The 27865-nt window shown below is 46.2% G+C and overlaps 1 protein-coding gene across 2 annotated transcripts in view; it reads left to right on the top strand.

The window, feature by feature from the left end:
- Window positions 1-27865, top strand: part of LOC116074310 (core histone macro-H2A.2) — a 49153-nt gene that overhangs the window by 2628 nt on the left and 18660 nt on the right. For both annotated transcript variants that reach the window (XM_031346721.1, XM_031346722.1), the window contains exon 2: window positions 26079-26310. In XM_031346721.1, coding sequence (XP_031202581.1) covers window positions 26139-26310 — 172 coding nt within the window. In that variant the 5' untranslated portion in view covers window positions 26079-26138. The remainder of the gene's footprint in view (window positions 1-26078; window positions 26311-27865) is intronic.

Below are 27865 nucleotides of genomic sequence, written 5' to 3'. Positions count from 1 at the left end.
GTAGACCAGGCTGGCCTCGAACTCAGAAATCCACCTGCCTCTGCCTCCCAAGTGCTGGGATTAAACGCCGGTTGTGGTGGCACAGGCCGGTAGGATTTGCTGAAGGAGGCAGAGGCAGGAGGATCACGACGAGTTAGAGGCCAGCCTGGATTAGTTGCTGCCTTGATAAGTGTCTTTGAACAGTGTGTTTTGTAGAGATGAACAAAAAAGACAAAATGATCTCCTAGGGATGAGCATGAACTCTTAAACAGATCCAGGCAGAGAGAGCAACATGGATTTGAGGAAATCAGGGTTTCACTCTCGGAGAGCGAATCCCACTGCAGGCCTGGGAGATGCTAAAATAAAAATACAGCCAACACAGAAAAAATGTGTTCACTTACACCCCTGGGAAATTGGGTACCTTCTATTGCCTATGGGTGTGTGCCCGTCAACAAAAACTGCATAGCAGTTAGGCACTGGTTTTTATGGTTGTTGTTGTGTGTGTGTGTGTGTGTGTGTGTGTGTGTGTGTGTATCTGCGTTGTGCCTTAGCACTCATATAGAAGTCAGAGGATAACCCCAGGGATCAGTCCAGGCCTTGTTTGAGTCACGATCCCTTTGCTCATTTTTCCTTCACATAGGCCAGGCCAGCTTCTGGCAGTTCTGACTGTGGGCTACTGGGATTGCACATACCCTGTCTACGAATCAGGCTTTGACATGGGTTCAAGGATTTGAATTCAGGCCCTCATGCTTGGGTGGCAAGAGCTTTTTGCCCAAGGAGCCATATGTCTAGCTTTGAGTTTGGCACTACTAAATATATAATAGGCACATGCTATAAAGTGGCAGTTAGGTTTTTTTTTGGGGGGGTACTGTTATATTTACTTCTTGTGTGTGTAGTGTGAGGGTGGAGGTCAGAGGGCAGCTTACTGGACTTGGTTCTTTCCTTCCACCATGTGGGTCCTAGGGATCAAATTCAGGTTGTGAGGCTTAAAGCAAGCACCTTTCTCTCTAGGCCATCTATCTCCCTGGCACTCCGCTTCTTGGTATACATCCTACAGAAGCAAACAGTGAGCTGCATGTGTGCAAGCATTCACAGCAGAGCTTTGGTAGTTTCAACATTGAAAACCCAGTATCAGCCAATAGGAAGGGATGCTCCATCGTCCCTCACACACCTACACTCTGGAATATGAGACAGCCATTAAAAAGAGTAAAGTCAGCATGTATAAGAGTAAAGAGAACGATCGTCAAGGCATGCTACCAAGAAAGAAACAAAGAAAGAGAGAAAGAAAGAAAGAGGCAAATTGCAGATAAGCAAAAAATAAAACAAATAAATAAACTGTAGAGCTCTACAAATGAAAATGTGGTGTGAATGGGTAGAAAGTGTGAAGAAGATAGTCCAAGGACGGTGAAGAGCTTTGGATCACAGCTACCATGGCCGCCATAACCTTGGGTGCTGTACAAATCGGTCAGTGTGGATTGCATGACCACATGTATCGAGTTATTTGGAAATGATCGTCTGGAAATGATACAGGATAACAGGGATGAAAATCCATAAAGTGCCAAAAGTTTTAGTGGAAGGAGAGGATTTCAGACTGGAAGTGAGGAGCGGGGCTAGGCTTGTTAGAGAAGGTGGGACGATTAGATGGAAGTGGCTGAGTTCAGGGCTGGACTACCAGCTTCCCATTGAGGGATGAACTAAAAGAACACTCCAGTGGTTTTCACTGAACAGGTCTGTGGGAAGTTTAGGAGAAAACAGGAAATAAAGGAGAAAGGTATAGTAGGTATTTCTTTTGTTTTAGCCCAAGCTGGCCTTGAACTCTGGCCAAGAATTATCTTCCGGATCCTCCTCCCTCTACCTCTCAAGCCCTTAGTTCCGCGCATGCACCCACACCACGCCTAGTTTATACAATCATTGAGACTCAAAGCCAGGGCTTTAGGATGCTAGGATGGCACTCCTCCAGCTGAGCCACCTGAGCCACATCCTGTGCCCGAGAGTCCAGTGTTTCCAGCAGCAGCTGAAAGGCAGGGAATTTCTCTCAGGAATTAAATTGGAGGGGATGGTGGCTCTTTGAAAAGATATTTCATTTCACAAAATAAAGAGGAAACCTAAAAATGCTTTTGTAAATTTTTTTTTAAAAAAAATATCCTATTATTGTTTTGAGGTGTATGAAGAGCCCCCCTTTTTTTTTCTCTTCGCTGTCCTGGAACCCACTCTGTAGACCAGGCTGGCCTTGAACTCAGAAATCCACCTGCCTCTGCCTCCCAAGTGCCGGGGTTTAAGGCGTGCGCCATCACTGCCCGGCTGAAGACCACTTTCAAGAGCCAGTTATCCTCAGCTTCTTCCTCCTTCTTATGGATGCTGGGGCTAGAACTCGGGTCTGCAGTCTTTGCAGCAGTCACCCTTTCCTACCTAGCCATCTTGCTGGCTTTGAAAATGCTTTTGAAGGGCTGGAGAGATGGCTCAGCGGTTAAGAGCACTGACTGCTCTTCCAGAGGTCCTGAGTTCAATTCCCAGCAGCACATGGTGGCTCACAACCACCTGTAATGGGATTCGGTGCTCTCTTCTGGTGTGTCTGAGGACAGTGTCAGTGTACTCATATACATAAAATTTTAAAAGGGGGGAGGAGTGTTCTTAAGAAAAGAAAAAAATGCTTTTGAAGCAAAATATTTAAGTCATTTCTTTTAAATTATCCATTCATTTAAAGACATTTATGAAATGTCAACTGTGTCCCTAGTACAAGTAAGAGGTGACTGCTTCCAACGGAGTAGAAAAAGAAAGATTCAGGAACTGGTGGGGGGTGGGGGGAGACAGTTTCCAGGTGAGATTTCACACAGACAGTGTAGCTGTGTCAAGTCTTTGCCTGACTTCCGAAAGTTGTCATCTGCGGCATGCACTAACACACACACACACACACACACACACACACACACACGAATAAAGAAACGTAATTTGAAATTTTTTGTAATGGCTTCCTTTGAAGAAACAAACCAAAGAGTTCTTGTTGAGGGCCAGTAAGTTGGCTCAGTGGTAAAAAACATGCTACCAAATCTGGTGAGCTGAGTGATTTTGTGGTCGTAGAAGAGACTCAGGTCCTGCGGGTAATCCTCTCTCTGTTCTCTATAGGAGCCCTGTGGTGCATGCATGGATACACAATGCTAGATAGATAGATGATAGATAGATAGATAGATAGATAGATAGATAGATAGATAGATAGATAGTTAATAATTAAAATGCAACAATTTTAAAAGTTTGTGTTGATTACATGTGCACTGCAAGCCAGGTTCTATTCCGATAGCTTGATATGAATGAACGCATTTATTTCTGACCACAGCGCCACGGATAGCTGATGTTATTATCCCTGCCCTTCAGGAAAAAAAAAGCAAAGGCTGAGGAGGCGCCAAGGGACTCCAGCCCAGGAAGCCTGCCAACACTCTCTATCTCTATCAAAGAAAAAAAAAGGGCTCCCAACACTTTACTGATTCTGTGTTTGATTTTTGCAAATCTTGTGAAGTATGAAAATTTTTATTTTTTATTTATAAAACTTAATTGCATCACTGCCAGGAAACCCCTCCCATGCCGTGACAAATGAAAGATAAAGAGACTCTGATGGAGCCACGTAGCACTGGGCTTTAAACGTTTGGTCGTGTCACAGAGTATTAAGTGAGATAAATCTGGCGCTGTCTCTGAAGTCCTCGATGTTCATTTATCCATCCTGGCATACATCATACTCTGCCCGATTTATTTGACTGGCATTGCCAATTTGGGCCTTGAATGGAGTAAGTAATTCAGGTCAAAATTCCCAGGCTTTGACATAAATAGGGACCAGACGTACACATGGGCCACCAGCCTGGGGACTGGTGTAATTTCCTGATGTTACAAGTCACTAAATTGCTTCTTTTTTTTTTTTTTAATTTCAGCATTTATTTATTGTGTGTATCTTTATGTGCGTGTACACAGGCCAGTAAGCACATACTACTGCACATACGTGCCAGAGTTTGCAGAGCACATACTTACAGAGTTCAGAGGACAGCTTGCTGGAGTCAGTTACCTCCTTTCCCATGTGTGTTCCAAGGATCGCGCTTGGGTTGTCAGGTTGGCGCCAAGTATCCTTACCCACTGAGCCATCTTGCCAACCTTAGCCATATATAATTTTTTTTAACCTAAAATGACAACACTCAGTCTGCCTCAAGATCTGATGATTGTTTCTGGATATGAGATGTCATTTTAGCCGGGCGGTGGTGGCGTATGCCTTTAATCCCAGCATTTGGGAGGCAGAGGCAGGCAGATTTCTGAGTTCGAGGCCAGCCTGATCTACAGAGTGAGTTCCAGGACAGCCAGGGCTACACAGAGAAACCCTGTCTCAAAAAAAAAAAAAAAAAAAACCAAAAAAACAAAAAAACAAACAAACAAAAAAAAACCAAAAAACAACAACAACAACAAAAACTCAATGAGATGTCATTTTAGGAATATAGTTCATATGCCTCAATTTGGTTGTTTCCATTGAGAATTGGGCAGAAGCATAATAAGGTCAAATCCAATTCTCCTGCACCCCAGGCTGGTGCTCGCTGGGCAATCTTGTGGGAGATGTATGCACAGAACGATGTAACTTATATTTTCCACAACCCTTGATGCTCAATAAAGCATAAAATTAAGCAGTAGTGGCGGCCTACGGAGAGTGCAAGCCGGTAGCTTCCAGGATAGATGGCATTAACGTTCAGATCAGAGGATAATCCAGTGTGTTCCCCATCAGCACAGGGAAGTTGCAAATTGATTCTTCTTGCAGAATGTCAATCAAGAGATAATCAATTCAAGTGATCCTGGGCCCGGGACTCTGTATGTATGTCCATGTGATATGTGGTTACATGTTTATAGGTGTGTGTGTGTGTGTGTGTGTGTGTGTGTGTGTAGGCTAAAGGTTGACCACCTTTTTCTTAAGCATTTATTTGGGGTGGGTATGTATCCGGCTATGTGTTTGTGTGTAGAGGTCAGAGGTCAGAGGACAGCTTGAAGGATCTCTCTCTTTCCACCATGTAGGCTCCAGGGATGGAACTCTAGTCATCAGACTTGGCATCAAGTGCCTTCAACAGCCCCAACCCCAGCCCCAGCCCCGGCCCCAGCCCCGGCCCCAGCCCCGGCCCGGCACCAGATCCAGCACTGGCCCCAGCTGCATGACTCTTGTTTTTTTGGCTTGTGTTGGGTTGGGTTTCTTGTGTGTTTGTTGTTTTTTCAAGACAGGGTTTCTCTGTGTAGTCCTGGCTATCCTGGAACTCACTCTGTAGACCAGGCAGGCCTCAAACTTACGAGATCTGCCTGCCTCTGCCTCCCAAGTGCTGGGATTAAAGGTGTGTGCTACCACACCTGGCTTGTTCTGGTTTGTTTGAGACAGGAACTCTCTATGTAGTCCTGCCTGGCCTGGGACTCCCTTCGTAAACCAGGCTGTTCTTGAACTCAGAGAGCTCTGATTGTGTCTGCCTCCCTCCCTGCAGACACATGTAGCTATGCCCAGTCCACCACCTGACTTTTAAGAAAAATTCTCTCATTGAACTTTGATCTTTCTAATTAGGCTATGCTGGGTAGCCAGTGAGCCCCAAGGATTCTCCTGTATCCTGGAACCTCCCCATGCAGGAGTTATGGACTCGTACCACAGTATCTGACTTTGTACGTGAGTACTGGGAATGCAAACCCCAGTCCTCACTCCTGCAAATTGAGCCATCGCCCTACATGGTATGTTTACCTGTGCTGTTCTCTGACTAATAAGGTGTATTGCTGTCATGGTGGATGGACACAGGCTGTTCTGGTGCTCAATGAAGTCAGTTTTCTTTTTTTTTTATTCTTTTAAAGACATATTTGCTTTATTTTTATGTGTACGAGTATGCTGTCACCGTCTTCAGACACACCAGAAGAGGGCGTCAGATCCCGTTACAGATGGTTGTGAGCCACCGTGTGGTTGCTGGGAATTGAACTCAGGACCTCTGGAAGAGCAGTCAGTGCCCTTAATTGCTGAGCCATCTCTCCAGCCCTGCAGTCAGTTTTCTTTTTCTACAATTATCAAAAGCAACCTAACAGTGACTTCAAAAGTAAGCTCCAGGCATGTGCCTGATTTTTCCTGGTGTCAACATTTGTAACAGGATCCTTTGTCCAGTATCTTTGTGGAACATCTATTCTGGAGAAAGCCTCTAAGGTCAGTAGGTCAGTAGATACAGTGTTATCAGGTCGAACTCCACAGAGCCTGGAGCAGGTTTCCAGGGACCTGGCTCCTCTTCCCTGCCCTCTCCTGTCTTGTTCTGTAATGAAAGCTCCAGTAGACTTTTTTTTAAAAGGTTTATTTATTTATTATATGTAAGTATACTGTAGCTGTCTTCAGGCAGATCTCATTACAGATGGTTGTGAGCCACCATGTGGTTGCTGGGATTTGAACTCAGGAACTTCGGCAGAGCAGTCAGTGCTCTTACCCGCCGAGCCATCTCGCCAGCCCCTTTTTTTTTTTGGTTTTTCGAGACAGGGTTTCTCTGTGTATCCCTGGCTGTCCTGAAACTCACTCTGTAGACCAGGCTGGCCTCGAACTCAGAAATCCGTCTGACTCTTCCTCCCAAGTGCTGGGGTTAAAGGTGTGCGCCGCCGCTGCTGCCGCCACCGCCACCACCACCACCACCGCCCGGCCTCCATTAAGCTTTTGTTCAAGCCAAAGAGGAGTTTTAAAGACTCCACTGATTTGCCTGAGGACCACCCACAGGTGGTCATTAAGAAACTGAAGAAACTGTCCAACACTCTATGGCCATTGGTTCTCCCCGTGGCCACAGAGCGAATGGTATGTAAGAACAGTAGAAGCTTCACTGTTAATAATAGAGCCAATATTTACTGATGTAAAACAAAACAAAACAAAAAAAACCCAAAAACCCTCAATGTGTTTAGCTTAGCTCCTGCCTGCCTTTTTGTGCAGGGAGTGCGGGAGAGGTGCAGGGAGTGGAGGTGGGGCACACATACTAATATGCAAACACTGCCTGTTACCAGCTACTCCGGTGGAAAAGGTGGGAGAGTGGGGGCAGGGAGTGTAGAAGTGGAGTTGGGGACGGGTGCTCCAGAGGCTGTTGCCTGTGTTCAGCTCAGACTGTATGGGTTGAGAGCGAACAGTTCTCAGTCTTGGTGGGTCAGGTATCACCAGCTGCCTGGGACCCTGACCCCAATCCCTTGACCAGCTTATCTTGGCTCAGATAACAACCAGTCCCTTTCCTAGAGAAGCCCAGAGGATGCTGCTTGCAAGAAACTCCATTACTTGTTGAAAGCAACCAGAGTTTAAGAAAAAAAAAAACAAAAAACAAAAAACAGGACAGTTAGCCCTCGATTCCCATTTGCCCATCCTTAAAGAACAAAAAGGCAGGCAGGCGTTAGGCTAAACACATTAAGGGTTTTGTTTGGTTGTTTGGCTGTTTTTTGGGGGGGGAGGGTTCTGTTTTCATCAATAAGTAGACTCGGGGCTAGTGAGATGTCTCTGTGGGTAAAGGCACTTACCCTATGCAAGCTTGATGAACAGAGCTTCAGGAAAGTAGGAGACAAAGGATTTTATAGTATCCCTCTTGATTTCCACACACACCATGGCATATGCCCCTGTCTTAGTTAGGGGTTTACTGCTGTGAATAGACACCATGACCAAGGCAACTCTTATAAAGGACAACATTTCATTGAGGCTAGCTTACAGGTTCAGAGATTCAATCCATTATCATCAAGGTAGAAACACGGCAGCATCCAGGCAGGCAGGGTGCAGGAGGAGCTGAGAGTTCTACATCTTCATCTGAAGGCTGCTAGCAGAATACTGGCTTCCGGGCAGCTAGGATGAGGGTCTTAAAACCCCTGCCCACAGTGACACACCTACTCCAACACGGCCACACCCTCCAGCAAGGCCACACCTCTAACAGTGCCACTCCCAGGGCTGAGCATATACAAACAATCACAGCTCCCAATCACGCATGCTAAGTAAATACATCCAAAAGACAAACTGGTGCATTTTCTGATTGGCTTTCTTCTGGGGTCCATTTTTAACTCGGGTTTTAAAACAAATAAAATTATTAGTCATCTTTCATCCATCTAGTATCATTAAGGGCCAAATGTATTTATATTAAAACAGCAAATGAATAGCTGGGAAGAAATAAACACAGCAACCACATCTGTTTTTCTCTCGTTTAAGAAAACCATAGCTTGGGTTCAATGAAGACAAGAAAATGTGCTAAAAATCACTGCATGCAGATGGAAAGATGGCATGGTCAGTAAAGTGACTTACCCTGTAAGCACAAGGACCTGAGTTTAATCCCCAGAACCCACGTAAAAACTCAGGTGTGGGACTGGAGAGATGGCTCAGTGCATAAGAGCACTTGTTGCTGCTCTTCCAGAGGACCTGGGTTTGATTCCCAGCACCCACATGGGAGCTCACAACTCTCTGTAACTCTAGTTCCAGGGGATCTGATTCCTTCTGGCTTCCATAGACACTGCATACACATATTGCATAGACATAAATGCAAACCAAACACCCAAACACATAAAATAGATACATCTTAAAAACAAACAAAAGCTGGGCATGGTGGCGCATGCCTTTAATCCCAACACTTGGGAGGCAGAGGCAGGTGGATTTCTGAGTTCGAGGCTAGCCTGGTCTACAGAGTGACTTCCAGGACAGCTAGGGCTACACAGAGAAACCCTGTCTCGAAAAACAAACAAAAACAAAAACCCCAAACAAACAACAATAACAAAAAAAAAAAAAACACAGTTGGCTTGGTGGTATGCACCCATATAATCCCTGTGCTTGGGAAGTGGAGCTGAACGGATCCCTGGTGTGGGCAAACTTGCCAGCCAGCCTCCTCACATAGGTGAGCTCCAAACCAGGAGACTGTGTATGTCTCAAATAAAAAAAAAAAAGTGACCTCTGCATTCCACATGCATTTTTGTGCACACATGCATGCATGCACGCATATATAAGTTACATATAAATACATACATACACACACACACACACACACACACACATATATATATCTAGTGCAAGTTACAGTGTCCTCAACTCCTGAAGAAATCTTAAATCCACTCACATGGGCCTCATCTCTTCCGACATCCTCTGGAATGACCCAGGTGGCCCATGTTCTCTGCCTCTGAATTACAAAGAGCACGTGAGCTTCCCATTCCACAGCATGAATGGAAATGCATTTTTAAAAAGGGAGTGATGTGTTTTCCAATAGTATAATTTAAATCAATTGGGCTAATGCTGGGTTTTCATGTTCGTGGTTGGTTAATTTGGTTAATTTGACCCCCGTGTCATTTGATAAAACTGCATTCGGTGTTGCTCTTTACGTGATAAATGGTTACCCTGTTTTAACGTACAGGATGGTGAAATTATTGACTGTTCTCAGTCGCTCAAAGATGAAATGTCGTGGAAAGTATTACTTGTGCCGTAATCACTTGCCCTTGGAGTCCCTAAATGGGAATGTCATAGAGCTAGTGATTTAGCTAGTATCACTGAAAATGGGTTTCATAGCTACAGAATAATGGTAACCAACTATTATTGTCTCAATACAGTACTCAGGGTAAGACGCCTAAATGTGTTAGCATTCTATTAGGTGAGGAGCTGTCAAGAGGCTATTTCATACCCTTTAAAGCACAGTGCTGCATATAGTTCGTATGTTTATATCGAGTTCCTTCATGTCCTATTTAGCTCCATTTTCTCTCATTTGACTCTCCTGATGGACAGCTATGGACTGACAAAGAAAGCTGCTTCCCAGTGGCGTCTGCTTCGTTTCTTTCTTTCTTTTTTTTTCATAAATATTTACAATCTACAATCTGCTGGAGCGCAGTGGTACGGAGGAGGGACATGCCACAGGTGCCAGCGCAATTTAACACAGTCCACTGACCCACTGGGGACGGCGCCTCATTTCCATGTTTGAAAATGTCTCAGAAAACGGTATTTAAAGGTTGTTTTATTTCCTGCTTTCAGATAACACAGGGCAATTTTGATTTGTATAGTCCTAAAGCAAAGGATCTCAAAAGAATACATTAAATGAACGGTATTAGGATTTTAGGTCCTATTGCAAGACAAATGAACAGACATGACCTGGGATTAGGTGGCAACAACAGTTGCATCCAGTCCCATCCGTTCTCTTTCCTGACTCTAGTCTCTTTAAAAAGCCACCAGTTGAGGCTGCTGAAGGTGTAGCTCAGTGGTGGAGCATTTGTCTAGCATTACTGAGTGCCTGGGTTCTGTACACACACACACACACACACACACACACACACACACACACACACAAAACCCTGTCTCAAAAAGAGCAATATAAGAGGTCTGGAGAGATGGCTCAGTGGTTAAGATGACTGGCTGCTCTTCCAGAGAATCTAGATCCAATCCCTAGCACCCACATGGCAGCTCCCAAAACTGTCTGTAATTCCAGTCCCAGGGGATCTGACATCCTCGTCTGGCCTCTGTAGGTGCTGTATACACATGCCGCACAGACACACGTGCAGACAAAACACCCATACTCATAAAGAAAAAATTTTTTTGTTTAAAGAAGTAGCGTAGATTTAAAAAATAAATACCTTTTGGAAGGAGTATAACTGCTTTGAAAAATTGTCTTTTTTCTCTTCTTTTTTGTTTGTTGTTTGTTTTTTGAGACAGAGTTTCTCTCTATAACCTTGGCTGGAACGCTGTAGGACCTCAAATTTGCGGAGATCCGCCTGCCTCTGCCTCCAGAGTGCTGGGATTAAAGGTGTGCAGCCATCTCGGGTTTCTTCCTTATTCTTCTGTTTTTAGCAACTGTTTATCACATTTATTTGTGTACTTATTTATTTGCATGCCGGAAATGAGAGATCGAACTCAGGTTGTCAAGCTTTGTGGCAAGCACCTCCAGCCACTGAGCCATCTCACGGGCACCCAGTTTTGTAGAGGCAAGCTATCAAGTAGCCCAGGTTGGCCTGGAACTCACTTTGGAGCCAGTGATGTCCACCTTCCACCCACTGGTATACCTGCTGGTGTACCCAGCTCAAAAGCATCATTTTCACTTAAGAATGGAAGTGAGATCATTCTTACTATTTTTTTAAAGGTTTATTTATTTCTTTATGTAGGTAAATCATACTTCAGACTGTCTTCAGACACACCAGAAGAGGGCATCGGACCCCATTACGGATGGCTGTGAGCCACCGTGTGGTTGCTGGGGATTGAACTCAGGTCCTCTTGAAGAGCAGCCGGTGCTCTTCACAGCTGAGCCGTCTCTCCGGCCCTAATTTTTTTTTTTTATTTTATGCGACTATGATATAATTACATCATTTCCCTTCCCTTTCCATCTTCTATGCCCTCCCACTTGCCCCTCACTTTGTTCTATTTCAGATTCCTGGCTTCATTTCTTTTGTTGATATGTGTGTGCGTGCAATGCAACCTACATAGTCTGTATAATGTCTATTATATGTATCTTTTTAGGACTTCCAGGGCTTTCTATTTGGTACTGGATGACCTCCCTAGGGAAGACCATTTTTTTTTTCCTGCCCTCAGCATCCCTTAGTTGCCTGTGGTCCTTTGTGTAGGGTCGAGGCCTCTCCATCTTCCCTCTTTCCACTTCAAAAGTCTCTTGGTGTTGTCCTTGTTACGGCTATGTTACATACTCATGCTGATGAGACATCAAGGACGTGGCTCCTGCTAGTCACAGGACACACAACCTCGCAGCAAACACCCTACTCCTCTGACCCTTACAGTCTCTCCGCCCACTCTTCCGCAATGATCCCCACCTGAGCCTTAGGTGTCTTGTGTTATATCATAAGTGTATTCCTTGGAACTGAGATCCACAGTCTGTATGTACTTTGATCGGCCGATGTTTTCTGTGATGGTCTCTGTCTGTTACTGAGAGGTGTCTCCTTGCTGAGCTCTTTAAGGATTCACCACACTGATTACCTAACGCCTTATTGAGGCACAAGTTACGGTATTGCAGGCAGTGAGGTCAGTACTGATGACATAGTCATGTGTATTTAATACAGAAGCCCACACGCAACAAAGCCATGGGGCTAGGGGGGTTGCTCAGTGGTAGGCCTCTTGCTTAGTACCTGTGGGTCCCTAGCACCATGAACAAGACATAACTACGGGTGTCTGTCATCTTACAGTCGAGTTATGTTCCAGTAGCCCTATAGCGAGTTGAAGACGGACCACGTAGAAAAGCACTGTAGTCAGCGCTGCCCTCCCCAGGACGTGCACCACCACGCTGAGTGTCTATACACGTTTTATGTTTGTAGGTGCTGAGCCTGACAGAGAAACCCAAGCCTTCCATAGCTCCCAGGGCCCCAGTGAGGCTGCTACAGCAGAAGAAAGGCCTGTTTGCTCCATGTAGTACATGGTTGAGTCCCAAGAATTTGATAAGCATGTATGCCTTAACCATAGTGAGTGATGGATAAGACACATGTGCAGTCAGGTGCTGCATGTGCTCTCAAGATGTGAAATAGGATTGAATGCTGCCAGCCTTCCTCCCTTTCTGTATTAACCTTTACCTGGCAGTTTGATTCATAGCAATGGTTTTCAACCTCCCTCATGCCACAACCCTTTAATACAGTCCCTTACACCGTGGCAACTCCCAAAGGTAAAATTACTTCATGACTGTAACATCGCCACTGTTCTGAACCGTAATGTTAGTATCTGATGTCCGGAGTATCTGATATGCAACTCACATGGGGTAGCAACTCACATGGGGTAGCAACTCACTGATTTACAGCTACAAGCATGAACCCCACTTTGCCAGGAGCAGGTATCATCCAAAGGAAGACACTTGGGGCGGGAGGGAGAGATGGCTCAGTCAGTAACATCCTTGAACTCCTAAGTGTGCAAACCTGCGTTATGACCCCCACACCCATGTAAAAAGCCAGGCACAATAATACATGGCCATAATCCCAGCACTGGGGACACGAAGACAGAGGAGCCCTGAAGCTCATCCACCAGCCAGTCTGGCCCTGTCTGTGAGCTCCAGGTTAAGTGAGAGACCCTGTCTCAAAAAGGATAGTGGAGGGGGGCTGGTGAGATGGCTCCGTGGGTAAGAGTACTGACTGCTCTTCTGAAGGTCCTGAGTTCAAATCCCAGCAACCACATGCTGGCTCACAACCACCCGTAATGAGATCTGATGCCCTCTTCTGGTGCGTCTGAAGACAGCTTCAGTGTATTAATAAATAAATCTTTGGGTCAGAACAAGCAGGGACTGAGCGAGCAGAGTTGACTGAAGAGGGGGCCTACTGGAGGGAGCCCAGTTCAATTCCCAACGACCACATGAAGGCTTACAACTATCTCTATAGCTACAGTGTACTCACATATATAAAATAAATAAATCTTTAAAAAAAAAAAGTATAGTGGAGAGCATTCAAGGTTGGTGACAGAACTCTGTTCTCCACACGCATATGCACACACTTGTACACTAATAAACCCATACACATACACACACACACACACACACACACACACAAAGGAAGGAAGAGCAATTAAAAGAAAAGATCATGTGAAGACCCCAGCCATGATGAGCTGAAAGTGATCGGGCCCAGCAGAGACCAGAAACTCCCCAGCTTTCCCAGAGTTCTGCTAGAGACTTCCAATGTGTCCCTGAAACAGAGTGTGCTTGGAGTAGTTCTATCTTTATTATAATACCATGGAAAACATTTAAGGGCAGGGAGGTATAAATTTCACAACATCTATACAGTTTCCTGTGCAATAACAAAAAACCCATAAGTACTGTGTCTCATTGATAACGTGATGACACGTATTGTTCGCACAGTCTAGACATAGCAAAAAAAAAAAAAATACAAAACAAAGGTTTGCCATAAAGTCTGTGAAATACGGTAGTTACTGGGCTAGGTCCGTGACAGTCTATTGCCTGTGTTTGAGGGAGGGCTACAACTTATTATTTGTCCTGAATTAAAATCTAACTAATAAGTGCCCTTATGGACCCAAAACCAGAGCCTAGAACAATAGACTTTCAGGTCCCTTTCCCAGTATACCCCAAGTGATGTTCCTGGTTGCCCATAGGTGTGCTTACAACTTTCGTGGTCAAAGGGCCATTGTGATAAGAGTCTATGCCCCTGGTCTTTCAGCTATGGACAAACCAGATGTGTTTCACACCAGGACTTTCTTGAAGTTCATTAAGGGATCCCATGTGTAGCCTGGAGACTGGGAGCCCCAGGGGGCTCAGTGTCATTTCACATTGAGTGCTAGCCAACTCAGTGCTTTCTTCAAATATGTAAACAAACAGAATAGATTGTCATCCATAAGCTATGCCCGGCGGGAGCCAAATTGTTTGAAAGCAGACAGTAAACAAGTGTAAACAGTAACTATTAATCAGATGGCGATAGATCTTCCCACTGGTGGCTCTTTCTCTCTAGCTCAGGGATTCTCAAACCTTCCTAATGCTGGGACCCTTTGATAAGTTCCTCATGTTGTGCTTAACCCCAGCCTTAAAATTATTTTCACTACTACTTTGTAACTGTTCATTTTGCACTGGTGGTGGCACAGGCCTTTAATCCCAGCACTTGGGAGGCAGAGGCAGGCGGATTTCTGAGTTCGAGGCCAGCCTGGTCTACAGAGTGAGTTCCAGGACAGCCAGGGCTACACAGAGAAACCCTGTCTTGAAAAAACAAAGAAAAAAAATTTGCTACTGTTATGAATTGTAATGTAATACCTATGCTTACCGAGGGTCATTGGTACTGAGGCCCACAGGTTGAGAACTGGTGCTGTAGACGGTAACCCATCCCCAGACTTAACTTTACAAACTGTGGATGCAAGCTCAACTCAAACTTTGAACTCCTCTCTCTTTCCAAGACAAGAGTGGAGTGAGGCATCTAGCAAAGGCAGGAGTTAGGGCGATTTCTCCTGACTACAGCTGAGCAAGAATAAACATAAGGAGGGGTGGTCCCAAGGTTCAGAGGCTTTCCAGAGGGTCGGGAGGTGAGAGATTTCCTTTCCTGGTGGATTTGGGAGCCTGCTAGCTCTCAGCAGACCTCCTCACTCCCACTGTGGGTTCTAGCAATGGGCAAGGTGTCTCAACATTACCGCCCGTAAGCAGCTGGCTGCTAAAAGGCAGCAGCCAGTGTGAGAAGATATGTTCCCTAGCTCCAAGAACCCTCTGGTCCTAGGTAAAGCTTCTAAGGTGGGCATCTCACAGACAGACCTCACCTGGCCCTGCTTCCCCCACTCTGTGCCAAACTGTGACTACCAAGAAGCCCGGAGCTGCAGGAGACTTGCATTTAGGAATCATTCACAGTCTAGAACCAGCTTCCCCGTGGCATCGCGCCTCCGTTTTCCCTACCCAGCTAATTTGTTTTGATGAGTATTTTAAGCATCCCTAAAGGCCCCCCTAAAGTCACTTGTTTTTCTGCTATGACAGATCCTAATTTCTAGTTTTAGGGCAGGGCCCTAAAACTTGTCTTGGTTCATCCTGGCAAGCCCCAAGGTAGCATTATCTTGCAAGCCTAACTACTCTGGTGTGTGTGTGTGTGTGTGTGTGTGTGTGTGTGTGTGTGTGTGTGTGTGGTGTAGGTGTGTGTGTGGTGTAGGTGTGTCTGTGTGTGGGGTGCTCCTGTCCATTTGGCACACAGGATAGCCACAGGACATGTTTTATTCGATGGTGGGCCTTTCAGGTGGTTTCCTTGGCAACCAGACTTATTAAGCCTTGGGGGCGGGGCAGGGGGGCTCCTGTAACAGGGACTGGAAAAGCGTGTAATTGGCTTATTGGGTTCACTGTGCATCTTTGTAAACCTGAACTGACCCTGAACTGATTGAGGGGGTGTAGTTTTGTTTGGTGTTTTGTTTGTGAGTTTGTTTAGAGGGTTGGTTTGTTTAGTCTCATGTAGCTGAGACCAGCTTTGAACTCTGTGTGTGTGTGTGTGTGTGTGTTTGTATACACATATATAAAAAACACATACATATACATGTAAATACACATATATACACACACACAGATATAGTCATACACATATATGTACATACACATATACATGCATACATACTATTTTTTCAAAGATTTATTTATTATTATACAAAAGTACACTGTAGCTGACTTCAGAAGCATCAGAAGAGGGTGTCAGATCTCATCGCGGGTGGTTGTGAGCCACCATGTAGTTGCTGGGATTCGAACTCAAGGACCTTTGGAAGAGCAATCAGTGCTCTTACCCACTGAGCCATCTCTCCAGCCCCGCATATACATACATATACACATACATACATACATACATGAGTGAAACTGGGCTTAAATTTCTAATCCTCCTGCTTCCACCTGGGAAGAGTTGGGATTATGAGTATATACTTCCACTGTGGGCCTCTCTGAACAATTTAGAACTGACTTCATCTAGAGGTTAAATGTCTTGACCAAAACCATTTGAAAGTGCATTTTATAAAAAATTAGAATGTATGAGAGAAAGGTCATGAGCCACCTACCCCCCTGTACAAAAGAGGTTTCGGGGGTTGAAGCCAACGACATAGGGGTGCACAAAGCCTCCTGATCCCACTCCAGGCTCCTTTCTTCCTCTCTACCAGGAGCCACATGCTTTTGAGCACCGCCGGCTGACTTACCCAACCACCGCGCGATGACCAGGACGTTTAATATCGCCCTGAGTCCCCGGCTCCTAGGACAGTGCCAGTGACAGCTGGGGCTCCCTGCATTTCCTGGCTCCTGACCCCTCCTCCTCAACTTGTCAGATATTCACACTTCCCATCTGCAGTCCCAGCTTCCTCGGGGACAGAGCACACTCGAAAGACGTGTATGAGGTCAGCAGCTTCAGAGAGCACAGAAGCAGAAACTGTGGACATTTTCAGCACTCAGTGTCATCTTGTCCCTATGTGCCACCATCAGAGACCATATTGATAGGGTTGTTACTGCTTGCATTCCTCTGAGGAATACCTAGATACTTTAGTGGGAAAGTGACATGTGAAATAGGAACGCATCAACGATATAGACGCATGCATTTAAAAATAATGTGGGTGAACTATGTAATAAAATACCCCAAGCCCACTTCATTCACCTCAGGGATTTGTGTGTGAGCTGAGCATCATGCCACATGTCTATCATCCGAAGCAGGAGGAGAGTTTGAAGTCAGCTTGGACTCTGTAGGAAGTTCCTGGCCACCCTATAGGGCACATAGTGTGTGTGTGTGTGTGTGTGTGTGTGTGTGTGTGTGTGTGTGTGTGTGTATAGTGCCCGTGGAAGCCAGAAGAGGACGTTGGGTCCCCTGGAACTGGAGTTAGAGATGGTTGTTAGCCATCTCAACTGCTGGAAATGGAACCTAGGTTCCATGGAAGAGCAACCAGTGCTCTTAACCACTGATAACATTGCTTCAACCTGCAATTAAAAAAAAAAAAAAGTGAGGCTATGGGAACTATCTGGGCTGTGAGGCCTTTTCCAGCCAGTCCAGTGCCAGGCGCCTAAGCCTGCAGCCCTCCAATGCAGAACTTCGTGAGTAACTCCAGTTTGTCCTGTGCAGAGTTTCAGGCTGAGATGGGAGCAAGGTGGTGACGCCATCAGGAAGCATTCAGTTCCAGAAGCCCAGACTTCTGGTTCCAAAGATGCCTTCATGACCAGAGTCCACCACAGATCAGCCTCCGCATCAGGATTCTCCCCGTGGCGGGGGGTTCACTCCTGTCTTGCTTCAAAACCTGCTCAATGGTCAGATGTCCCCACTGGGAAGTCCTTCGTAATCCACCGTATCTGTCCACTAGATCTTACCTTACCCGCTCGACCCGGTCTCTGTCTACCTGGACTGCTTCCTAATCAGATCTTTCCTGGGTTCTCTGTTTTCACCTTGATGCCACTCACTGCCTGAGGTCGAACCCACTGCCCCCCACCTTACCACACGTTCACTCACACATTGACATTTTCTGTTCCTTTTGCCTGGTGTGGACTTCCAGATCTTTTTTTGTTGTTGTTGTTGGGGTTTTTTGTTTGTTGTTGTTGTTTTTCGAGACAGGATTTCTCTGTGTAGCCTTGGCTGTCCTGGAACTCACTCTGTAGACCAGGCTGGCCTCGTGCACCACCACCACCCAGCATGGTTTGCATTTTGCTTTTGTTGTTGTTGTTGTTTTTTGGGTTTTTTTTTGTCTTGTTTTTTTGGTTTTTGTTGTTGTTGTTGTTGTTGTTGTTGTTGTTTTCGAGACAGGGTTTCTCTGTGTCACCTTGGCTGTCCTGGAACTCACTCTGTAGACCAGGCTGGCCTCGAACTCAGAAACCCGCCTGCCCCTGCCTCCCAAGTGCTGGTCTCATTCTTTGATGCCTTGCTAATTTTTTATTCCCTCCTCCTCTTCCTCCTTTCTTCCTCTTCCTCCTCCTCTTCCTCCTTTCTTCCTCTTCCTCCTCCTCTTCCCCCTCCTCCTTCTTTATTTTTTTGAAACATGGTCTTACTATGTAGCCCAGGAAATTTCCCACAATGCTCCTGCCTCCTGAGTGCTGAGATTACAGGCTTATGCCACCACACTTAGCTTCTTACTCATTTTTTCTAGGATTGTGACTCCAGCAATCTATGGACACACACCCCCTTTCCTCTCACTACAATCTGTTAATCATGCCAACTACATTTTGTGGTGCTAGAGATCCATTTCAGGGCCTTTAGGCCAGGAATGCCTTTAATCCTAGCACTCTGGAGACAGGTAAACAGACCTCTGTGAGTTCAAGGCCAGGCTGACTACACAGTGAGTTCCAAACTAACCAAAGCTATACAGTGAGACCCTGTCTCAAGGGGCTGAGGGTGGGTGGTATAATTATTCCAGGCCCTTTTGGATACTAGGCAAATACATTCTGTCACAGAGGTAAAGCCTCAGTACAATAATCTTTTTTAAAAGTTTTATTTTTAATTATGGGTAAGCGCCTTGAGCGTGAGTTTGTGCACTTGCCTGTGGAAGCCAAAGACATGGGATTCCCTGGAGCTGTAGTTGCTAGTCGCCTGATATCGGTGTTGGTAACTAGACTCAGGTCCTCTGGAAGAGTAGCACATGCCATTAACCACCGGACCACGTCTCCAGCTCCCAGAAAGAAGTTGAAATGATCCACAAATCCCAATGTCCTCTCTTCCTCGTGTGAGTCACCTGTCACTGGTGTTTGGTCACTTCTCTTGTTCAAGATGCTCTTTCTAGTGTAGAGGCGGGGGCCACCTTTGAAGACCCACTCTTCATACCGCTGCACCTTTTTCCTAGGGAGGCACTTGAAGTCTCCTTGCTGGTCTCAAACCCTGCAGGGATGGCTGGCGGGCTCGATGGTTAGGAACACGCGTTGCTTTTGCAGAAGACCTAGGTTCAGCTTCCAGCACCAACATGCTGGCTCACAACCATCCGGAATACCATTTCATGGAGATCTGATGCCCTCTTCTGATCTGCACAGGCTCAGGCATGCATGTGGTATGCACACACACGTAGACAAAACATTCACATACATAAAATGAGTAATTTTTTATTTATTTATTTAATTATTGGTTTTTCAAGACAGCATTTTCTCTGTATAGCCCTGGCTGTCCTGGAACTCACTCTGTAGACCAGGCTGGCCTCGAACTCAGAAATCTGCCTGCCTCTGCCTCCCAAGTGCTGGGATTAAAGGCGTGTGCCACCACTGCCCATCTTGAGTAATTCTTATTTTTTTTAAAAAAACAGCAAAACAAAAAATCCTGAAGGAATGCTTTGTGAGACCATAATGGTCCAGGGTTACAGAGGAAGGATTGAGGGAGCTTCAACCCCGTTACCTCAAACATGAGGATGGCAGGAGTTGGTTCCCTCCCTACTCCCAACCTGGTACCATAGAGCGGCTGCCCCACCATCAGCCCCAGTAAAAATGTGTCACCCTGACAGTTACCAGGCTTCAGTCCTTGTTTGACCTTATAAGGTTCCCCCACCCCTACTGCCCCTTTCTCATCCCCCCCCTACAGCCCCTGAAGATGCATGAACCATCTTCCAATACCCCTGCCCTGGCCAGTGGTGCACAGCCGCACAAACCTTGCCCCAGAGACCCTGGCCACTTCCCAGGGTCATAAATATGACCTTTCTTTTCCCCGTAAATGAATCAGTTCTCCGGTGGGGGAGAGAGGATGTAATTTACACCTATAATCCTATCATTTGGAAAGGTGAAGGAGGAGGAGGAGTGCCTCAAGTTCAAGGCCATCTTGAGCTACACAGTGAGTTCTAGGATAGCCTAGATTTCATAGTAAGATCTCTTTTACGCCGGGGTGGTGGTGGCACATGCCTTTCATCCCAGCCTGGTCTACAGAGTGAGTTCCAGGACAGCCAGGGCTACACAGAGAAACCCTGTCTCGAAAAACAAAAAAACAAAAAAACAAAAAACAAAAGATCTCTTTTATAAAACAAAACAAACAGAGGCCTAATTCTATAGACTTTTCTTTTTCTTTCTTTCTTTCTCTTTCTTTTTTTTTTTTTTTTTTTTTTTTTTTTTTTTTTTTTTTTTTTTTGAGACAGGGTTTCTCTGTATAGCCTTGGCTGTCCTGGAACTCACTCTGTAGACCAGGCTGGCCTCGAACTCAGAAATCCGCCTGCTTCTGCCTCCCAAGTGCTGGGATTAAAGGCGTGTGCCACCACTGCCCTGCTTAGACTTTTCTTTTTTGACAGTTTCATGCATGTATAGAATGGATTGCAGTCATGTTCACCTTATTACCCTCTCTCATCCCCCCCCATGTCTGCCAACCCCCTGTGCTCCCCCGCCAGTGCCCTCCTGCTCTCACATCTCAGGCGCCATGTACAGACTTGTTCAGGTAGTGGCAACTGCTGTGTGTCCCTGATTGCCGCGGCCAGATTCTGTAGCATTCCCTCCATCCTCCTACAGGGTGTTCCCTGGGCCCAGATGTCCCACTTCAAAAGAATTAAGGGGGAGGTCCAAGAGAGATGGTTCCATTTTTAAGAGCACTGGTTGCTCCTCCAGAGGACCCAGGATTATTCCACAGCACCCATGTGACAGCTCACAGCTGTCTGTAACTGCAGTCAGGGGATCCAGCACCCTCTTCTGGTGTCTGTATGCAGCAGGCACGCACGTGAGTAAGGCTAAACACTGCTACACACAAAATAGCCAAGCACACAAGTGAATAAACAAATAACACTCCTGCACATAAAATAAGAGTAAAAAGAAAAGAAATGGGAAAAGAGGGGAAGGAAGGAAGGGAGGGAGGAAGGAAACATCTCAGGACTGAGTACTCTTAATTCCATAGTTAATGCATAGTTAATGTGTAAAACATCTCAACCATAACAGATTTTAGGTTGCAACAGGAAATTAAACCTACAAGATGACACAGTGTGTAAAGACAAGTGCTACTAAGCCTGATGACCTGAGCTCAGTTGTGCTCTGTTGAGTACCATGCAAGCTCCCCTACACACACACACACACACACACACACTAATACATACACATACATAATGCATACATACATACATACACACATACAGACACATACATACACACATACAGATGCATGAATACACACGTGCATGCACACATATACATACACACACATATACACACATACAGATGCATGAATACACATGTGCATGCACACATATACATACACACACATATACACACATACATGCATACACATGCATACATGCATACATACATACACACATACATACATATATGTACATGCATACACACATACAGACACATACACACATACAGGTGCATGAATACACACGTGCATGCACACATATACATACACACATATACACACATACATGCATACACATGCATATATGCATACATACATACACACACATACATATATGTACATGCATACACACATACAGACACATACACACATACAGGTGCATGAATACACATGTGCATGCACACATATACATACACACACATACACGCATACATGCATACATACATACACACACATACATACATACATATATGTACATGCATACACACATACATACACATACATAATGCATACAGACAAACATATAGACACACATACAGATGCATGAATACACACGTGCATGCACATATATACATACACACACATATATACACGCATACATGCATACATACATACACACACATACATGCATGCATATATGTACATGCATACACACACATACATACACACATGCATATATACATACACACACATAGAGAGAGAAAGACAGACAGACAGACAGACAGACACATATTGTCTTAGGGCTTCTATTGCTGTGATAAAACACCACGACCAAAAGCAAGCTGGGGAGGAAAGGGTTAATTCGGCCTACAAGTCTACACTGTAGCCCATCATTGAAGGAAGCTAGGATAGGAACTCAAACAGGGCAGGAATCTGGAGACAGGAGCTAAAATAGAGGCCATGGAACCACAGCCTTGCTTCCTACGGCTTGCTCGGCCTGTTTTCTAATAGAACCCAGGACCTCCAGCCCAGGGGTGGTCTTACTCACAAAGGGCTAGGCCCTCCCCCATCAATCCCTAATTAAGAAATGCTCTACAGGCTTGCCTCCGGCCCAAACTTATGGAAGCATTTTCTCAGTTGGGGGTCCCCTCTTCTCAGATGATTCTAGCCTGTCACAAGTTGACATAAAACTATCCAGTACACATACATATATATACACACACACTCACTTACAAATATGTCAAACACACATATGTACATACACACATACAAAAATAAGTAAAAAGAAAATGACCTGTGCCGGTTCAGTAACCCTAGCCGTGCGTCTCCCAGCAGCTGGGCATCTGTTTAGTACTGTCTCCCATCATCCTTTGAGCCTTTGGCTTTCTCGCAGTCACGTGGGCTGCGGCTAAGGCAGCCTCGTGGAAATGTGAGCTGCAGCCTTGGTGGGCAGAAGGAATGTCAGTTTATTTTGACTTCCTCGTTTGTATCAACAAGGGAATGCCGTCACCCTGGAGCAGAGAGCTTTGACTCGTTTCCTAGAAATGCCTATGGCTTTACTCTGCTCTTCTTTGCCCTATGCAATTTACTTACTCTGAATTATACTGCTCCGTAATTATGTATCATTATACTTTGTTGCATATTCTGATGTGTACTATGTAAGTTACAAATAGTATATGATTACTTATTTTTTAGTCACAGTATTCCCTTACCTGACAGCTTGAGATCAACCCAGCCCTTTAACAATTATTTTCAGCCTTAGAAAGACTTGTGTCTGGGCCAACCTGACACAGTCTACCCAGGGCTACATAGAAAGACCCTGTCTCAAAACGACATGAGCAAGACTGTGTCCGGGATGCTACACTTGTTTTCACTTCACTCAGAAGATGGCTTCGTAAGGGACAATGAGTTATAGCCTTGTCCCTTGGTGCGTTACACGGAATCCACCTCTCTGTGCTGACTTCACATGCACCCCCAAATCATCCTGGATTTCTCATCCCAAGGAGCAAAACTCAGGGTTCTGCTGCGGCTTTCAGTTTGCAGTCTAGCTGCTAGGCAGTGACGTAATCCATGAACACTGCCCTCTTTGGAGGGCTTCTGTTTTAAAGAATGGTATTCTGGGGGTTGGGAATGTAGCCCTGTAGACAGGGCGCTTGCCTAGTGTGCCTGAAGATCTGGGTTTGATCCCCAGCACCATGTGAACTTGTCATGGTTGTACGTGACTTCAAGCCCAGCACTCAGGAGGTGGAGGCAGGAGAATCACATGTTCAGTTGAGGTCATCCGCAACTACATATTAACTTCCAATACAGTGACAATAGAAATATTTTAAAATTATGTTTTCGTTATAATCCCAGGTGTGGGATATGGGGCTGCTTTGGACTGACCGGAACAGCTGACTGTGATTTGTCTCGGGCTCTAGCAGGGGCGTGATTTTGCCAGCTGCGGAGAGTTTCTGTGAGTGTGTGACATTTTTGAACTCTGGCGCCCCTTTAGAGAATATGTAAATGCTAGGGCCCAGAGAAGCAGTGTTGGGTGGGGGTGTTGTATGGTTGTTGGTTGTTTGCTATAGGTCACGAAATAGATCAATAGTGACTATTGACCATGGTTTCATAAGTGCTGAAGAAGAAACTTGCCCCAAGAAGTTGACACTCAGCAGGAAGCAGTCTAACTGTTGCCCCCTTTCCCACCGCTGACCTTATGCAGGGATCTCTTTCCCTTTAACCTTTAACCTTTAATCTCTCTTATCTAGTGTGGGGTTGAAAGGGTGGAAGAAAAAAGAACCCACCAAGCAGCAAAAGACGCTATATCGCCGGCCAGCCTGGGCTACCTGAGACCCTGGCTACAAGAAAAAAAAGACTTCATTACTAGAGACACTGGAATGTGCTTCCTTTTGAGAAACGTGTATTAGCTTATTTACACCACTTAAAGCTATGGCCTGTGGTGGTACAGGTCTTTAGACCCCGAAACTGAGGACACAGGGACAGGTGGATCTCTGTGAGTTCAAGACCAGCCTGATCTATTATATAGTGAATGCAAGACCACCCAAGACTACATAGTGAGAGTCTGTCTTTAAAATGAAACATGGATCTGGGCAGTGCCGGCGCACACCTTAAATCCCAGCACCTGGGAGGCAGAGGCAGGTGGATTTCCGAGTTCGAGGCCAGCCTGGTCTACAGAGTGAGTTCCAGGATTGCCAGTGCCCCACCACCGGGCAGCAGGGAAATAAAGTGGGTAGAAAAGGGAGACCCACGTCTCACCAGAGCTCTGGTACTCTGGCCGGGCAGACACAGGAGGCTGCCTGAGACCTCTCCACTCTGCCTGGTAAGCACTGTGAGCCACCATCCCAGTCCTCGGGGGTAGTGGAGAAGGGACAGTCCCGGTGGTCCCTGGGCCTCACAGAGGCCAAGGACAACAGGTTCTAGCTCCTGAGCATCGCAGGATGTCGCTGGACACCGAGGAAGACCTGAGAACGAATTGGGGGCCCCTAGGGCAGCTCAGTCAGGGCCGAAGGAAGAAAAGGGGCAGGGAGGGGAAGCGCCGTCGTGGGGCGAGAGTCCTTGGTCTGGTCTCACAGCTGGAGCTAGAAGACTTTCCTGCAGGAGATAGACGAGGCTTTTTAGAGGAAGGCCTAATCCATTGCCCCAGCACTGGTGAATCTAGATAAAAGGAGGCATTCCATGGTTTTAAGGCATTTATTTTAGAAAGGAGGGGGGAGGAGGGAGAGGGAGAGAAAGAGAGAGAAGAAGGAGATAGAAAAGTAGAGACCGGCCATGGCCACGTGGGGAGAGGGGGAAAGGAGGAGGAGAGAGGGAGCAAGGGGTTGAGAGAGAGGGGGGAGGGGTGAAGCAGCTCTTTTTATAGTAGGCTGGGCTACCTTTCTGTTCCCAGGGGCGGGGCCTATCTGGCTGTAGTCAGGTGACTGAGGGTGGAGGGAACAGGGGCGGGGCCTATCTGGCTGTGGTCAGGTGACTGGGGGTGGAGTCCAGCCAGAATACCGGGAGCTCCTGGCCTTGTCTAGCCACAGATAATGGAGTTGGAGGGCTCGTGGTGTCAGCAGCCTTAATGTCTGGGGATGTAGCTCACGGTTCCATCCCTTGTAGAATTCTCTACTGGGTCTCCAGAGTAAGCCTCGCTCAACCAGAACACAGACTCTCTTTCACGGTCCAACAAGCCAGGGCTGCACAGAGAAACTCTTGTCTCAAAAACAACAACAACAACAACAACAAAACAAAAAAAGAAAGAAAAGAAAAAGAAACATGGAGCCAGATGTGGCAGCTGTCACCTGTAATCTCTGCTCCTTAGAAGTAGAGGCAATAGAATGAGGAATTCCCAGCCAATTCCAAGTATATGAGGACCTGTATTTTTTAAAACAATTTTTAATCACATCTGCAAAATCTCTTTTTCATACAGAGCAATATTGACAAGGTCTGAGGACAAGGAGATGGCATCTTGGCCATCACTGGGCAGCTGGGTACAGGAGTGTAACTTCCTCTCTTGTGACAGCTTCCTTTGGCCTAAGCTGCTTGGGGCTGCCCCCTGGGGAGGGATGTTTGTGTGTGTGTAGGGGGGTCCAAGATGCCCTTCAGAGGCCCTGCCCTGCTCGCGCCTGCACCTTCTTGTGCTGGCAGGCAGGGTTCAGCTGCTTCCACGGGGTATCCAGAAATGTCACAGTGTGACCTAAGGCCACACTGATGTGCCTCTCATGTCTCCAGCCAGCCTCAATCCTGCCTTCCTTTTTTTCTAGTATTGTGTAAGTGCCAAGAGACCACTCTGTCAGCAAGCTGAGAGGGAAAACTGAAGCAAGATGTCAGGCCGGAGTGGGAAGAAGAAAATGTCCAAGCTGTCCCGGTCGGCCAGGGCCGGTGTCATCTTTCCGGTAGGGCGGCTGATGCGCTACCTAAAAAAAGGGACCTTCAAGTACCGGATCAGTGTGGGCGCTCCCGTCTACATGGCCGCCGTCATCGAGTACCTGGCAGGTAATTCCAGCATGTAAGGAACCCCCAAAGGCAGGTCCCCACCTTTTCCTGTCCTTCACATTGGGGTAGGGTGCTGTGAATCTCCCGATGCCTGACTCAAAGATACTTCCGGATAATAAAGGGGCTTTTCCTGGCGGGTTACGCCAAGTTTAGCTTGGAAAGGCTTTGGAGAAGGAGAAAGGGCTTTGGAAAGTTGGTCCCCATAGGACAGAGAGCCCACATTTAAACCGTTCTAGACCTGCCCAGCAAAGTGTGGCTTACATTAGAAAATGCTACCTATGCCTAGCTAAGCTCCCAGGAAAGTTTGGAGAGGATTCTGGTTAAAGGAAGAGAAAGCTCTCCGCTTTGCATCAAATTGCTCATTAAATCCTTGGGGTGGGGGTGGGGGTGGGGGTTCGGCTAGGGGGAGCTAGAAAAGTAGTGAGGTTTTTGTTTGTTTTGCTTTTGGTATACTTAAAGCAGGAGGGCTGGGGGTGGAGTGCAGGGATGGGGGGTGGGGTTCAGCTGGTAAAGTGCTTGCCAGACAATCATGAGAACCTGAATTTGATCCCCAGACTTCATGTAAAAAACTGGGCACCCTGCCACACACTTGAAATCCTGGCACTGGGGAAGCATAAACAGGTGTCTTCCTAAGGCTCGCTGGCTAGCCAGCCCTGCCAATCAGCAAGGTCCATGTCCCAGTGAGAGAGAGCCTGTCTCAAATATGAGGTGACTAGTCCCAGAGGAATGACATCTGAGATTGACCTTACACAGACCACACACACACACACATACATAGAAGCACACAAACACACTCAAGAACACAGTCTCAGATCATTGTGTTTGTGTGGTGAGCACCGTACCTACTGAGCCCTAGCCCTAGCAGGGATAAGAGTGGCTTGTTTGGTTTTGAACCAGGGTCTCCCTCAGTTGCCCAGGTTAACCTGGAACTCACTATTTTACCATGCTGGCCTCACACTCAGTTTTTTGGGGTTTTTTTGTTTTTTGTTTTTGTTTGTTTGTTTTTTGTTTTGTTTTGTTTTGGTTTTGGTTTTTCCAGACAGGGTTTCTCTGTTGTAGCCCTGGCTGTCCTGGAACTCACTCTGTAGACCAGGCTGGCCTCGAACTCAGAAATCCGCCTGCCTCTGCCTCCCAAGTGCTGGGAGTAAAGGTGTGCGCCACCACTGCCCAGCGCCTCACACTCAGTTTGATCCTCCTGCCTCAGCCTTCTGAGTGCAGTGATCACAGATGTGCATCACTCCACCCAGTAGGAGAGGTGCACTTCTTACTTAATGCAGCTTAATGTTTTAAGTTGCTCTCACGGATTAAGCAGAAACGCAACAATGTCATGGTTGCCTTTGAAGAAATCCATATGCAGCCGGTCGTGGTGTCGTACACCTTTAACCCCAGCACTCAGGAGGCAGAGGCAGGCAGGTAGATGTCTTGGGAGTTCGAGGCCTGCATGTTAATTCCAGGACAGCCAGGGTCGCACAGGAGAAACCTTGTCTGAAAAACAAACAAAAACAAAACAAAAGAAATCTATGCAAGGAAAAAATATACCCAAGCCTAGATAAGT

The sequence above is a fragment of the Mastomys coucha genome, unplaced genomic scaffold, assembly GCF_008632895.1.
Source record: "Mastomys coucha isolate ucsf_1 unplaced genomic scaffold, UCSF_Mcou_1 pScaffold3, whole genome shotgun sequence".
Classification (NCBI taxonomy): domain Eukaryota; kingdom Metazoa; phylum Chordata; class Mammalia; order Rodentia; family Muridae; genus Mastomys; species Mastomys coucha.
Note: the sequence above shows the minus strand (reverse complement) of the source record. Positions and strands in the feature narration are given on the sequence as shown.